Source organism: Cyprinodon tularosa, unplaced genomic scaffold (genome assembly GCF_016077235.1).
Source record: "Cyprinodon tularosa strain WSP-4 unplaced genomic scaffold, ASM1607723v1 ctg31, whole genome shotgun sequence".
Classification (NCBI taxonomy): Eukaryota; Metazoa; Chordata; class Actinopteri; order Cyprinodontiformes; family Cyprinodontidae; genus Cyprinodon; species Cyprinodon tularosa.
The window spans coordinates 2,209,176-2,223,943 of record NW_024039019.1 but is presented as its reverse complement, the minus strand read 5'-3'; the positions used below and the strand labels follow the sequence as shown (position 1 = coordinate 2,223,943).

Sequence of the window (14,768 nt, the reverse complement as noted above, 5' to 3'; positions counted from 1 at the left end):
TGCTAAGAAAAGGTTTACAGCTTTATTGATCAAGACTACATTGGATGTGAGCAATACAGACCATCTCAACTTTGAAGAAGTGAAACCCGCCACATTTCTTTCATCTTTGCTTATGTAATTGCTCCGATTACCGACTTCAGCCCTGACTAGAGTGTATGGCTGCACATTCTGAGGTGGCACACAAAAACTAGATGCAAGCTTATGCTGCATGCAAGCTTCAAAGTGTCTATGCAGATTATTAAAGTAATCCACAAATAAGAATCTAAATGGTTTTCCATGTCGCAGTCTGTTTATTTCAGTTTGGAGGTTTGTGTCTGTACAAAATAATCTATTTTATGCAGAGACGCATTCAGATGATAAATTTTATTTCTCTAAAATCATCCTGGCTCATGATCAAAAGCTCAGAAACTTGGCTATTTTCCTTCTCCTCTTTGTGTTCAAATGTCGACATACACAGAAAAGAACACGCAGAAAGCCTGAGACACACATGCAGAGGGGAGGGGCCCCGGAGGCCTGCTGCTTAGTGTCTTCTCTTTGTCCCGATGGCTTTGGAAAATATCGGGTAAGAAAAGCCAGCTCTGTTTGAAACATGAACTTTGGCAGCCTGCTGAGCAGCAAGCACCACAGACTCACATTTACAGCAGAGAAAATGCAACTCTCTTCCCACATTGAGTAACTTAAACAATTAGATATGAACCCAAAATACAGTTGGATCTCATAATCCAGTGACAGGCTGTTTTTCCAACAGGAAAGACTTAACCATATACAGGTGCTGGTCATAAAATTAGAATATCATGAAAAAGTAGATTGATTTCAGTAATTCCATTTAAAAAGTGAAACTTGTATATTATATTCATACATTACATACAAACTCATATATTTCAGATGTTTATTTTGTTTAATTTTGATGATTACAAATGACAACAAATGAAAATCTCAAATTCATCATATCAGAAAATTAGAATATTGTGAAAAGGTTCAAAATTGATGGCCCCTGGTGCCACACTCTAATCAGCTAATTAACTCAAACCACCTGCAAAAGCCTTTAAATGGTCTTTCAGTCTAGTTCTATAGGCTACACAATCATGGGGAAGACTGCTGACTTGACAGTTGTCCAAAAGACGACCATCGACACCTTGCACAAGGAGGGCAAGACACAAAAGGTCATCGCTAAAGAGGCTGGCTGTTCACAGAGCTCAGTGTCCAAGCACATTAATAGAGAGGCGAAGGGAAGGAAAAGATGTGGTCGAAAAAAGTGTACAAGCAAGAGAGATAACCGCACCCTGGAGAGGATTGTGAAACAAAACCCATTCAAAAATGTGGGGGAGATTCACAAAGAGTGGACTGCAGCTGGAGTGAGTGCTTCAAGAACCACCACACACAGACGTATGAAAGACATGGGTTTCTGCTGTCGCATTCCTTGTGTCAAGCCACTCTTGAACCACAGACAGCGTCAGAAGCGTCTTGCCTGGGCTAAAGAGAAACAGGACTGGACTGCTGGTGAGTGGTCCAAAGTCATGTTCTCTGATGAAAGTAAATTTTGCATTTCCTTTGGAAATCAAGGTCCCAGAGTCTGGAGGAAAAGAAGAGAGGCACTTCATCCACGTTGCTTGAAGTCCAGTGTAAAGTTTCCACAGTCAGTGATGGTTTGGGGTGCCATGTCATCTGCTGGTGTTGGTCCATTGTGTTTTCTGAGGTCCAGGGTCAACGCAGCCACATACCAGGAAGTTTTAGAGCACTTCATGCTTCCTGCAGCTGACCAACTTTTTGGAGATGCAGATTTCATTTTCCAACAGGACTTGGCACCTGCACACAGTGCCAAAGCTACCAGTACCTGGTTGAAGGACCATGGTATCCCTGTTCTTAATTGGCCAGCAAACTCTCCTGACCTTAACCCCATAGAAAATCTATGGGGTATTGTGAAGAAGAAGATGCAATACACCAGACCCAACAATTCAGAAGAGCTAAAAGCCACTATTAGAGCAACCTGGGCTATCATAACACCTGAGCAGTGCCACAGACTGATCGACTCCATGCCACGCCGCATTGCTGCAGTAATACAGGCCAAAGGAGGCCCAACTAAATACTGAGTGCTGTACATGCTCATACTTTTCATGTTCATACTTTTCAGTTGGCCAACATTTCTATAAATCCTTTGTTTTTATTGGTCTTCAGTAATATTCTAATTTTCTGATATGATGAATTTGAGATTTTCATTTGTTGTCATTTGTAATCATCAAAATTAAACAAAACAAACATCTGAAATATATGAGTTTGTATGTAATGTATGAATATAATATACAAGTTTCACTTTTTAAATGGAATTACTGAAATCAATCTACTTTTTCATGATATTCTAATTTTATGACCAGCACCTGTAGTTGCAGGAAAACAATGCATGCAGACATTTCATGAAAAGAACCAAGCCGAAGGGCTTACAGCAACCATCTCTACCCTTTAAACCACTCTGCTTATCACAAACCTAACATCTTTTGGCTTTTCTTTTCACAAGATACTGTAGCTGAAGGTCAATGAGAACCGATGGGGAGAACCTGTGAAAATCAATATCCCAGTCTTGCCACCTTCTCAGTCAGATGTAGCTTTGCACTGAGCCATTCAGACACATGAAAATGCTTTGATATGACTCTTTTCATCCCAGCTCTGACTGCATGTTAAGTACCATCCAGCCAATCAGCATAATACTACCACCACCATGTTTTCGATAGAAAACATGCTATATTTTGAGTTGGTCAAATTTCGGAGTATTGTATAGGTCTCCCTGTGCAAACATCAAAATTTGTGGTTGAAATGTGACAGAATGTCAAAATTATCATTGAGTTTAAATACAGTAAATCAGTCCATTGTCTGTCACGCTTATCACTGCTGGAGTTGCGAGGGGTGCTGTTGCCTATCTCCAGCTGGCAATGTGTGAAAGGCAGGGTACAACCTGGACAGGTCAAATTTAGAATAGCCAATTAACCTAAAAGTCACTGTTTTTGGACTGTGGGAGGAAGCCAGACTACCTGGAGAGAACCCATGGATGCTCAGGGGAAAACATACAAACTCCACGCATAAAGACCCCGGGCCGGGAATCAAACCCAGAACCTTCTATCTGCAAGGCGGCAGTTCTACCCGGTGTGACACTTTGAAGCCCCCAGTAAATACTTATAAACAGTAAAGCTATTAATTCCTGTTCATTCCCCTTTTGTTATTTACTGAAGGGAAAACTCACATTTTCTGGACATCAGCTTCTTCTCTCTCCTAATCAAGATCTTGTTCCTTAATGGGGGAAGCTTCATTAGACCAGGCTCTTGATATTTGGGGATTTTAATCATAGATTTCCACTCATGATCAAAGTACATTCGCCTTGGTGCTTGCCTGTGCGTCCTCGCTTTGCCTTTTAATCTGAGGAGCATAGGAAAAGCTGAGCACAGCTTGGGCATTTCCCCTGACATATGCAACTTGAATTCTTCTCATGAGCTTCTGATGGCAAACTGTCCTTCACTGCTTGATCTTGCACTCCGTCATCTTTCCAACTGCTGAAGTAAGCATGACTCCAACATAAATAAGGCTTATGCCTGTGTCTCTGCAGGCTTGCTGTAGCCTGATGATCGTGGTTCAGTAGTTGAAGATTTAATCCTTAGCTCATCTTCATGTTTGATTTCAGATACAAGCTGCCTAACTCTAATCTTACATTGTTATACACTCCTGACTCATTATCTGCAGCCTCTGAAACCGTCTGCAGTGTGCTCAGAACTTCTGGGACTCTCTCGATCCCTCATCAGCATCTTTAATTGCTTTGGATGCCAAAGAAGTTCCTTTTTAATTTGCCTTTGGAGTGGCATTTTATTTGATGTTTCAGGTTTAAAGTGGATTCAGAGCACAAGTATGCCCTTGATTGCGAACCCGAAGTATAGTGCAAATTGTAAGCAAATAAAAAGGTACAATCATACAGCGTAAGCTGTGCATATTTCATCTCCATTGCGAGGCGAAGAAGAGGAATTAGGTGAGCTCTGTTTTCTCTCTGACACCATGTATTCACCTGGCTTCCCTCCCACTCGAGCCGACCCACACCATCCACCTACACACGGCCCCTAAACTCTCCTCGCTCAGACGCATTCTATTCTTTTCTTTTGTCCTCCAGTGAGCTGTAACTTGCTCTGATATGAGCTTGACATGTTTGAAGTTCCTGTTTCTATTTAAAATTAGAAAAAAACAGAGAAAGAGTTTTTTGCTTGTGCAGTCATAAACAGTACACATGTAGTTACAGTTAAACAGTTTGTTTCTTACTGTCTGACATTAAAGGTATAGAGGACAATCTTTTATTTCTGGGTGGATCATCTAAATAAGTGGTCCTCCTAATTGTAAATCATTCTGGTGATATGTTTACGTAAGGCAGTCCTACGTGCTCATCCCGTTACTGTAGCTATCTTTTTCTGCGCATGTGCACTTTCAGGCATATATCTGTGGTGAGCTATGGTCATTTAAGCTCACCTTTCTTAGCATGGTTCTTTGAAAATGGCAGAGGGTCGTAAGTTAAAAAGTGACTACGAAGTGTATGAAAAGAAAAGAAAGGCCTCAGAAGAGGCAGATATATACCGGAATGCTTTGCGTTGAGAGCTCTCCTTGCAAAGCATTATGGGGCCTGCTATCGTCGTAGGCTGTTGTTACTCAACAGCCGCGACTAACAACAAAGATGGCGCAGGCACCGTACAGTGGAGAAGTTACATGACCAACGGGGAGCAAAAGGTAGTGATCATCTGTCCAAACGGTAAGTTAACTGAGTTCACTATAAAGTACATTATATAGTCCCAGCTCTATATAGTGATTAAGGGATTTATGGGTTAGGGCGGATGTTCTGACACAGTAAGCTTGCATGAGCTATAGCATGTGCATTTTTTGGCGGGTCTTTTAAAAGATTTGCAAAATCCTCCACAATACCTTTATATGTGATCCAATTTTCCATTTTCAGTCAGTGTGGATTACCAAAAGAAAAATCTCTTAAATATGCTCTAGAGTAGTTAAATAATTGTCTTTACTTTCTACCAATCTGCAGGCAGCCTCATTAACAACACCCATGCCCCCCATGGACAATGCCTCCTAGGATATAAAATGACGTTAATTTGATGCTATATGTCATTGTTACATTTATAAAATCATATATTAAATTTTTTTTAATGTCAGCTGCCGTGTTTGTATGCATGAAGTTTGTACGGTGTGTATGCATAAAAAAAGCTTTTTCTGATTCTGATTCAAATCTCTAAATTCACATAAACATTTTAAAAGTTCTGAGTATTCATTTACGTACTAACATGTACTTTAATGCCACTCACTCATCTTAGAGGACACCAGTATATACATATATATATCACGACACCTTGGATACAAAGTTAATCAAATATGTTGGAGTCAGTATTTTTGAGATGTTGTTTCAGATATATTATGTTCTTTCTAAGGGAAAGCCTGGGAGCATGAGCCTAACTTAGTTACATTGGTTCTATCAGGCAGAATTAATCAAATTACCAGTATAATATAGTAAGAAGCTAGTGAAGGAATATTCAAACATACAGAGTCAAAAGTGCATCTAATGGAATTCTAAAGAAAATGTTGATTATTTTATGATTTCCAAAACCTCAAACAGCCTTGATTTAGTTCGAATTAATTTCAGTGAGGAAGAAAAAGCCATGTGTATTTTTATTATATGGTTTTAACTGTAGCACTGGGCCAACCCAGACACTTAAAGCTGGAGAACATCAGACCCAAAGCTCGCTTGTTGCACAATCTTTCTGTGTGATCCTCTGTTCTTATCTCTTGTTGGATTAATCACACAGGTATTATCTCACGCACCTGTTTGTGATGCTTCTTCAACCCTCCCTGTCTCTGAGAGTCACTTTTCCTGATTTTCATCCTTCCTATTTTCACATGCTCTTCCTTTGTTTTCTGCAGGGACGTCTATCATGCAGGATCACAATGAAACATCAGACACTCAGCGGAAATCCCAACGGGCTGCCTTTTTAATTCTCTGTTCGTTCACAGAGTGCTCTTTCTCTGCCTCTAATTCTTCTTCTTCTACATCTGCCACACTGTTTCATTATCTGTGGCACAACTATATCCTCTTATCCTCCCACCTCTCCCCCCCCTGAAAGATCTAAATTTCTCCAAGCTAAGGTATCTGTGACTCATAAAAATAGCCACTGCATCCGTTACCAGAATAGGCTTTGTAAAATAATCTGCAAGGACTGTTTAGCTTAACTAATGTGTGGGCTGTGATGTTTAATGAATTGATGTGGAGCAACAGTATTGAGAAAAATAAAGGAATTTGTGCTCACATGGTCTCATCGTTCTGAAACTCCAGCTTTCCGGAGACCTCTTCATAGTCCTCCCCAGCTTTGGCGGTGCCCTCGACGGTATGGTAAGGCACAGCCACCTTCCCCCGGGCCCCGGACGTCCTGTGCACCTTTACCTGCATGTTGCCGACGCTCTCGCTCACCCTGGTGGAGCTGCTCTCAAACGTGAAAATGCCAGCATGGTCGTCATCGTAGATGGTGACTGTGGCGACTGGAGCGTTCCCTAGGGCGGCCTTCGGAGGAACGTGTGAGGAGATGCCAACGGTGCTGTTGCTGGAGGTGATGGAGTTGGGCTCCAGGATGGAGACCTCAGCCCGGTGGACAATACGGGGATTACTGAGGCGCACGTAGAAGTGCTCATCCTCCTCAAAGATGTCATCGTCTATGACTCCTACGGTGAAGTCTTTGGTAGTCTCGCCAGGCTTGAAGACCAACGTGCCCTCAGCAAACTCGTAGTCTGAGCCTGCAGTGGCTGTGGCATCCTCAGTCCTGTAGTCCACCTGTGTGCCACAGTGAAGAAACTTCATTAAATATTTAGTGAGTGGAGCTTGAGCAAAATGCTGAATTGTTAATATTTAATTAGTTAAGCAGTTATGGCTGGTTTTAAAATAACGCTGATAGTTTAGAAGATTTTGACATCAAAACTAATTCGCTTTCTGCAACTACATATCTATAACTATAGCCTGCAGTTAATCTGCCTTAGTATGCTGTGAACCAATACTTGCTTGAATTTGTAAAAATCCTTAACCTCAGTCATACTATCAGGAGATAATCTTTTGGTATTAATTTTTGATGCTTGCTACTCATTCTCAACTGGCTAAATTAATACCACCCAGAAAACATGGTAATCTGACCAGAAGTCCCTCACCCAGCTATACTGAAACTGTTTAATGAATTGTGGCAGACATAAAATAGTCTTATATTTCAAAGCATCTGTAAAGGCAAAATTTTTAACAGTTGCTCCGTGGACAGCTGCATCTATGCAGATCCTCCGGAACTGCTTTGGTTGTCTTTGCTGCTTTTCTGATTAAAGCTCTTCTCTCCAACCTGTCAGTTTGGGTGGGAGGAAAAGTTAGCAGTTGGTTGTTTCTTCATGAGGCTGATTGTTTAATAATGCTCTCTAGACAAAACTCTTAGGCCTTCACAGTTTACCTGGATTCATAGTGAGCTTGCACTGAACACCGGAGGATTTAAAGCAATAAGTAGAACCAGGATGCCAACTGGTTGCACACTTTGGTGAGCCTTAGCTAATGAGGCAAAGAATCCTAAACTGAACCCAGAACATTGCCATAATAAGATTACCTCTCTCTCTCTTCCATTAAGACACAATATTCTAACATATAAAATACTAATAAAGGCAGAGTGATATGTGTGGTTTTAAGAGGACATTAATCTGAAAGACTCTAGGTCACTGGCTGTGGATTCTTACCTTAACTGTGCAGCCAGCCTCTCCTCCATGGCGACTGACCGTCAACTTCAGGGAACCACAGTTCTCAAAGCACTGGTAGTGAGAGGGGTCAAACTGCAGGTAAATGGTGTTGGGATCTTCCTCCTGCCCGCTAGCCTCATGACAGCTCACCACCTTCCTGGCCTGGTCAGCAGCATGTTTTTTCAGAATGTTCCCTGCTCCAATCATCATGCGTGTGGCCTGAATACGATAGAAGGCCCGGCTCTTCTGCTGCTGGACCAGCACTTGGTAGTTGGCCATCTCTATCAGCTGCTCCATATCTTTGTCTGGATGCCTTTGTTTTAAATCTTTCAGGGTGCGTGCCATCTCCCGACGAGCCTCCTCCTCCTGGTCTTGCTCTGCGCTCATGCCTCCACCCTCCTCCACCCCCTCCAACATCCCATCCAGAGCATCCTTGTTGTGTGAGTTCGCACCCTGTCCATCCATCTCCAGGTCCATTTTAGTAAACATGGCATCACCTTCAGATTCAATGATGATGCCACGGGTCTTGTCTGCCCGGTAACGTTTGTGGACGTACTTGTAGAAGAGCAGGCGGCGGTCTGCAATCCAGGCTTGCAGAACACAGATGGGGAAGAATAGGAAGGTAAGGACTGCCTCCCAAACCTCTACCTCTCCAGGAGAGAACACAGACAGGATGAGGTACAGCCAGATGTAAGCAAACACGCTCCAGGCAGCAGTGACAAAGAACACCCTCAGGTGTTTTATCTTGCGGGTCTCACTTTCTGGCACCACGTGGACACAAATGGCGATAATGATGAACATGTTGAATGCTGCACTGCCCACGATGGTGCTAGGCCCCAGAGATCCAGCTTCAAAGTTATGACCGACTACTTCAATAACAGAGAGCAGGATCTCTGGTGCTGAGGAACCCAGAGCCATCAAGGTCAGGTTCGATACGGTCTCATTCCATATGCGCACAGTGGTCGTCGTCGTTTCACCATTCGCCTTTTTGATGGTGATCTCCTTTTCTTGAGAGGTGATGACCTCGATAGACGACATGAAACGGTCTGCGATGATGGACATACCTAGGAACATGTATATGAGAGCCGCAAAGTATACAATGGCGCGGGCCACCTTGTCGCCGACCGCAGGGTTCTGTGGGTTCCACATTGGCAGCACCACTCCCTCCGAACAATTGTCCTCGCTGGAGCAGTTTTTCGGGGCGTCGCTGATGTCTTCATGGCTCGAGCTGCCGTGGGAGAGATGAGTGACTCCAGGAAGAAGAACCAATAAAAAGGTGATAAACATCCATGGAGTGGCGGGCCGGAGTAAAATTATGGAGCACTTGTGTGAAGACATGATCATATTTGGAGTCATCTAATGTTGGATTGGTAATATGTCACATTTGAAAGTCCTTAGACAGTACCTCTGCAAGAAAACAGAAAACACATTTTTTTATGGTTTTTAGGAAAGGCTTTAGATAAACTTGTTTTCATGGTTGGAATTAATTACATTTTGGGGGGATTTTTAAATATACAAAGTGCAAAAATGTGCATGTGCAATAAGTGGAAGTGTTGTAGTTGATCAATAAAGGTTGCTTATGAAAAGAATAAGACCTGCAAATCGCTTTGGAATGTGTTCTATGGAAATGAACTGACTGAGTGAGGAAGTTTAAACGTGAATGCAAAAGAACATGAAAATAAGTAAGCTTTGTCAAAGTGCTACAAAGCTAAGAAGAGAAAAAAGCAAAAATAACTAAACTTAGAGTTAAATATAAAATACAAAAAAAAATGTAAAAAAAAAAAAATGGGAAAGTAGTCTTTGTCTGTTTATTGCCTCTACCATCACCCCCCAACAGAGAAGCAGTCACAGTCATATTTAAAGCAGATTAGGCTCTAAACTCCTAAATTTGATCTCCAACAGCTCATCTCAACGGCTGGCTGATGTAATATACTGCAAAACAATGTAGGCCCATGATAATTCAATAAAACAAGACTCTGCTCTACTGTACGGATGTTCTCTGGTGACTGGAAATATTTGACTAGTTTTCATGTCATAGTAGTGTCACGATTCTGTCATTTTTTTTGCTTTGGTTTAATTGTGTAATGATTGCCTCCCATCCGGATGAATTAATTTCTGTTGGTCTATTCTATTTCTTGTTATTTCTGATAAATATGTTTACATGCACAGATAATCTCTCTCCATCAACTGTCATTGTTCTACACTGATCCAGTTAAATAAATTGTTTCAATTGGTGACAAGTTATTGAATCCAGTTGATCAAACGTATGTTTTCAAGTTTATAAGTATAAGATATAAATGTATTTGGGCAAACTTAATTCAATTACCTGAGATCAATTGAAACAATTCATTTACATTTGATAAGCAGTTTCTTTTTACCAAATACCAAAATTGTTTTTAAGTTTCAGATTTGTTTCAGTTGGATTATTAGAATATGATTCACATATCAATGAAGCCATGAACACAAAAATAGCTTTGGAAGTGCTTCCTGCTCAATTTAATATGTACATTTTCCCCTTCTTTGGATATCAGCTCTTGAGGTATATTTTATGTTACAGCCAAAGAGAGTAGTTAATGTGGCCTAAAAGGAGAATGGTAAATCATTGTAGTTTGGCTGAAATAAATCCAGTCCTTGAGTCCCTGTGTTTTAATTAGATGTAGGTGTAGACTGACTTGGCCATGCTAATCATGCTTTGATTCATTGTAGCTCAGGCTCTGTATTTCTTATTGTTTTTCAGTTGAAAGCTGAAGCCCAAATTCAGTATCAAATCTTTTGTAGTCTTTAGTTTATTTATTTTTTCTTCCAGAGCAGTCATTAGCTTCACCCACATGCTGTTAGTTTTCTGCCAGAAATACAATTTTCCATCTGAGATAGAAAGCAAAATTTTTGGTTCTATCTGTCCAGATCACCATTTCCTACATGTCTGGTTTCTACATGAGTGGTTGCATAGTTTAAATTTAACTTCATAGCAGTGTATTTACTTTCTCTTCTTGCAACTGTCTCATATAGAGAATCTGTGGCAATTGCATAGTTGATAGTTCTGAAAAAGTCCTCCAACATTGTTGTGGATCTCTGCAGCTCATGCAGAGAACCACAACCCTCTACACAAAATAAAAATAATGTGGAAGAATTTGCAGGTGTAGAATGACAATTAAACTGAATGTTTCTTTTAGTTTTAGGATTACTGCTACATAGTAAAGTTCCCCATTATTAAAGCAATCAGAGTCATGCTTTTTATATGAAAATCATATGAGATCCAACAGTTTGCTGGGTCCAGGCACAGGGAGGCAAAAAACTTTGGCACCTACTGAAGGTTGACTCACTGCTTTTGAGCAATCCAGTTAGACTCCTACACATATAATGTAGCCATTGTGTGCAGAGAAGCTGCAAAAATGTTAAAACCTGCACATGTAGTATCAAGGGGGAAAGTGACTAAGTCCACTGCACACTCCACAGTTAGATAAGGATCCCGAAATAATCCTTCTTGGTATTAAGAGAAAACAAGAAAAGAGGTTTGGTCCCTGGACAAGCTTATACATTATTATTTAAAAGGAAAACAATCCCTGCAGCTCTTGAAAACTGCATGAAAAGGACAGCTTAATGCTAAAGCGTAGTAAACACCTCTGGTTATGTGCTTTAAATAACCAATATCAGGGGAGACCTTAAAATAATCCTACAGTGGCTTTCTTGGCAGGCTCTAACAGCTTTGAGTGAACAATTCAGGCTACGGCGTCAATACTACCCAGGGAATTAACATCTGCAGCGGTGTGAGTAGTGAGAAACAGCCGAAGAAATGTCAATTAATTTAACCCGCCGCCTCCTAATCAAAGATTTAGGGCCATCTCCATCCCAAAATAGGTTTTTCTATCAACAGCAGAGAAGATGCACATTGCTTTATGTAGAGACAGGCTCTCATTGGCATGCAGCAGAGGAGAGCAGCATCCTGCACTCTGACCTGACTAACAGGAGAGCATGTTTCCCTTCAAGATTTCATTTCTCAGGTGTGACAAAGACAAACACAGATGCACAAATAAAGATCTTTTTTGGTGGCAATGCATAAAAAAACAGCAGCATTTGTGCATCTTCGTGCAACAGCTTAACAATGTCTATCTGCTTATCAGGGAATGTCAAAAGGAATGGATTCAGCACCATGGACAGAGGTTGCAAATCAAAAAAACAGTAAAATTTCTCCAGTCACTTAAAATGAGCTGCAGATGCATAAAATCAAATGCAACCTCTTTCAGCTGGCACACAAGCCTTCACAAATGTGTGAGTGGGTGACGTTTCTATGGCAAAAGCAAGCTTTCCAACTGGTAGTGATGCTGAAATGAAACACTTCTTTTGACTCCAGTACCGAGGCAGAGAGAGTCTATGTGTTCCAACAATGCTCCTCACAAAATCCCCCAGAGCAAGAGATAATTCAAGCTTGTTTCTTGTTTTACTGGATTTTTCTCAAGTCAACACAATTGCATGTAATAAAAAACGCAGTCCTTCTTGCATTTTGTTGATTTTAACAAAGAAATACCAAATACCAATTTGAATCCCAGCTCTACGGAAAACCAGGATTTACATCATGGTTAAAAGTATTGGTGAATCCACAGGATATGACAGAAAGATCTCATTAAAAAAATATTAATTTCAGCTTTTAAAATAACAGTTTGATTAAAAACAAATAGAACCCAGGTTAAACAGTGATTATTTCATCCTTGAACATTTTTCCAATCTGCCAAGCAGAGGTTCAAAGGTCAGCAAATAAAATGCTTGTGCATAATGAGTCATGTTGATGCCTGCAGGCTGCTGTTTAGAGTCTATTTGAGTACATGTGTGTTTGTATTGAGTCACAGTAAGAATTGACGGTTTTCCTAAATGTCATCTCTGCTATTCAGGGAAAAGGAAGTCACTAGTAACAAAAAGAAGAAAAACAAAATAGCCGTTACAAGATTTATAAAACATCTACAGGTGTGAACCCCAGGTAGAGATATGTTGAAAGTTTTTAAATGAAGTAAATGTTTTGACCCAAGCTTAGAGCTGCATAGAGTGACATCTTGGATTCATTTCTCTATCAATCAGCAGATACCGTCCAGATGCAAACTTGTTGTCTAGGTGGGATACTAGAAAACAGCTTTCTCTCCTGACATCAGAAATGTGGAAGTCGGATGTGCTGCAGAACCTATTTTACTGGAAAATGTGCATCTTCTGTGCTTCAGGAAAGCCCCATTTAATGGGGAACAATGCAGTGGAAACTTGATCTACACAGAACCTAAAGATCCATATAAACGATCAAAGGAAAACCTAACAGCTTAGAAACTATAAACAAAATAACAAAACAAATTATATGCTGAGTAAAATTTTGTCATGGTTTTGGTTCTGTTTAAGTTTTATCTTTGAGTTTTCATTGGTTTTATTTCCATTTTGTGTTATTCTAGTTATTTTTAATTGTATTAGTGTTCTTAGATATTTCTTGCTTGCCCTCTATTGCCCTCTTGTTTCACTCTTTCTTCCCCTAGCTTCATCTGCCCACACCTTCTCCCAATCTGCTGATTAGTCTGGTCTTTGTTTCTGTGTCTCTTATATACACCGACCTGCTCAGTCACTGCTGGTTCATCATCATTTATTTGCCCTTGTTGTGAGTATTCTTGGTTTTCAGTATTTTTGGATTTTGTGGATTATGTTTGTGGATTTTTGCTTCTGTTACCCTTTTTGTTATTAAATCTGCAAGAAACCATTTCAGCTTCAGTCTCTACATTTGGGTCCTCTTCAAATCTTAACCCAACCTGACACATTTAGCTAGAAGAGACTTAAAAAAACAACAACCGTGAAAAGTCTTGCAAATGTTGCATGTCCATGTCCAAACTTGAAGGCAACTATTAAGCCATTTAAAAAAAAAAAAACTTAAAATTTTAAAAAATATAGCCTTACAAATATCATGTCATACTTAAAAAAATACATAAATCATTAAATTGAGACCATAATTCATCAGGATAGGTAGTAACTGTTTGTTTTCTATTTTTGTGGTTTTTAAATGCATATTAAATAGATTCATCAAGGCTACTTGGTAAATTGATCTGTTTGAAAATAAAAAAATAAAATCTAAGTTGAATTTGATTTGATTTGAGCAGTATCTGAACTCTTTTTTTCAGATACTGAGATTTTAATACCTGTGTGCTTCGGTCAGATTAGATTTTGATCAAGCTTTTAAGCAACAAATCCTCTTTGTGGATCTGAAGTAAAGTATCACACTGTTAGGTGTGGTGTAGGACCTGTGATGCTTCGGGATTGTTTCTCTTCCAAATGTTGTGAAACTTTGTTAGGCTGCATGGTGCAGTAAAACCTGTTATATGAGAAACACATGAAGCGTAACTGAAAATTCAATCTGGAAGACTCTTATCAGCTTCACCTGGACCACCCGTGATGTCCCTTGCTCAGACTTCAGCCAATCAATGCTGGGAACCTTCCTTCTCCGAAGCCAATCATCCTTCAAGATCCCCTTCATCTAGCTGCCTAACCGCCCTCTAAAATGCCAGCAATCTTTCACTCATCTCCTCCCTCATCCTCAGACTGTTTTCAGTCCCACTCAGCTTTTGGCTTCTCCTACCACCAGTGTCTGGGGACCAAGCACCAAATAACTTATTGCCTTAATGTCAATAAAGCTTTTCTAATTGCAAATTTTCTCTGAACGAGTCTCTCCAGGTTGAATTAGACCCCCCACCCAAAAAAAAAAAAAAAAAAAAAAAATCACTTTTCAATTCTTTGGTAAAACATTACTTCAAAACAAATGGTCAAATAATAACTTAAATGGTGTTTTTGTTTACCCACACAACCATTTGTTGTGACCATCAGAGTCCCCAGAGCTACATTCTATAAATAACATTGAGAAGAGCAAAGGATAAAATACTATAGACTAACTAGAGGATAAACACAGATACAGATGTGATATTCATGATGTTCTACCCAGCTGAATACATTTCCCAAAGTAAAAAAGAAACAGGGCG

The 14,768-nt window shown here is 40.2% G+C and overlaps 1 protein-coding gene across 1 annotated transcript in view; it reads right to left on the bottom strand.

The window, feature by feature from the left end:
- The window catches only part of LOC119788137 (sodium/calcium exchanger 1-like), a 36,718-nt gene extending 27,536 nt beyond the window's left edge, over positions 1 to 9,182 (bottom strand). Inside the window, exons 1-2 of the mRNA XM_038292303.1 lie at positions 7,777 to 9,182; positions 6,330 to 6,847 (exon numbers count right to left, since the gene is read on the bottom strand). Coding sequence (XP_038148231.1) covers positions 6,330 to 6,847; positions 7,777 to 9,132 — 1,874 coding nt within the window. The 5' untranslated portion in view covers positions 9,133 to 9,182. The remainder of the gene's footprint in view (positions 1 to 6,329; positions 6,848 to 7,776) is intronic.
- Between the last annotated feature and the right edge of the window lie 5,586 nt (positions 9,183 to 14,768).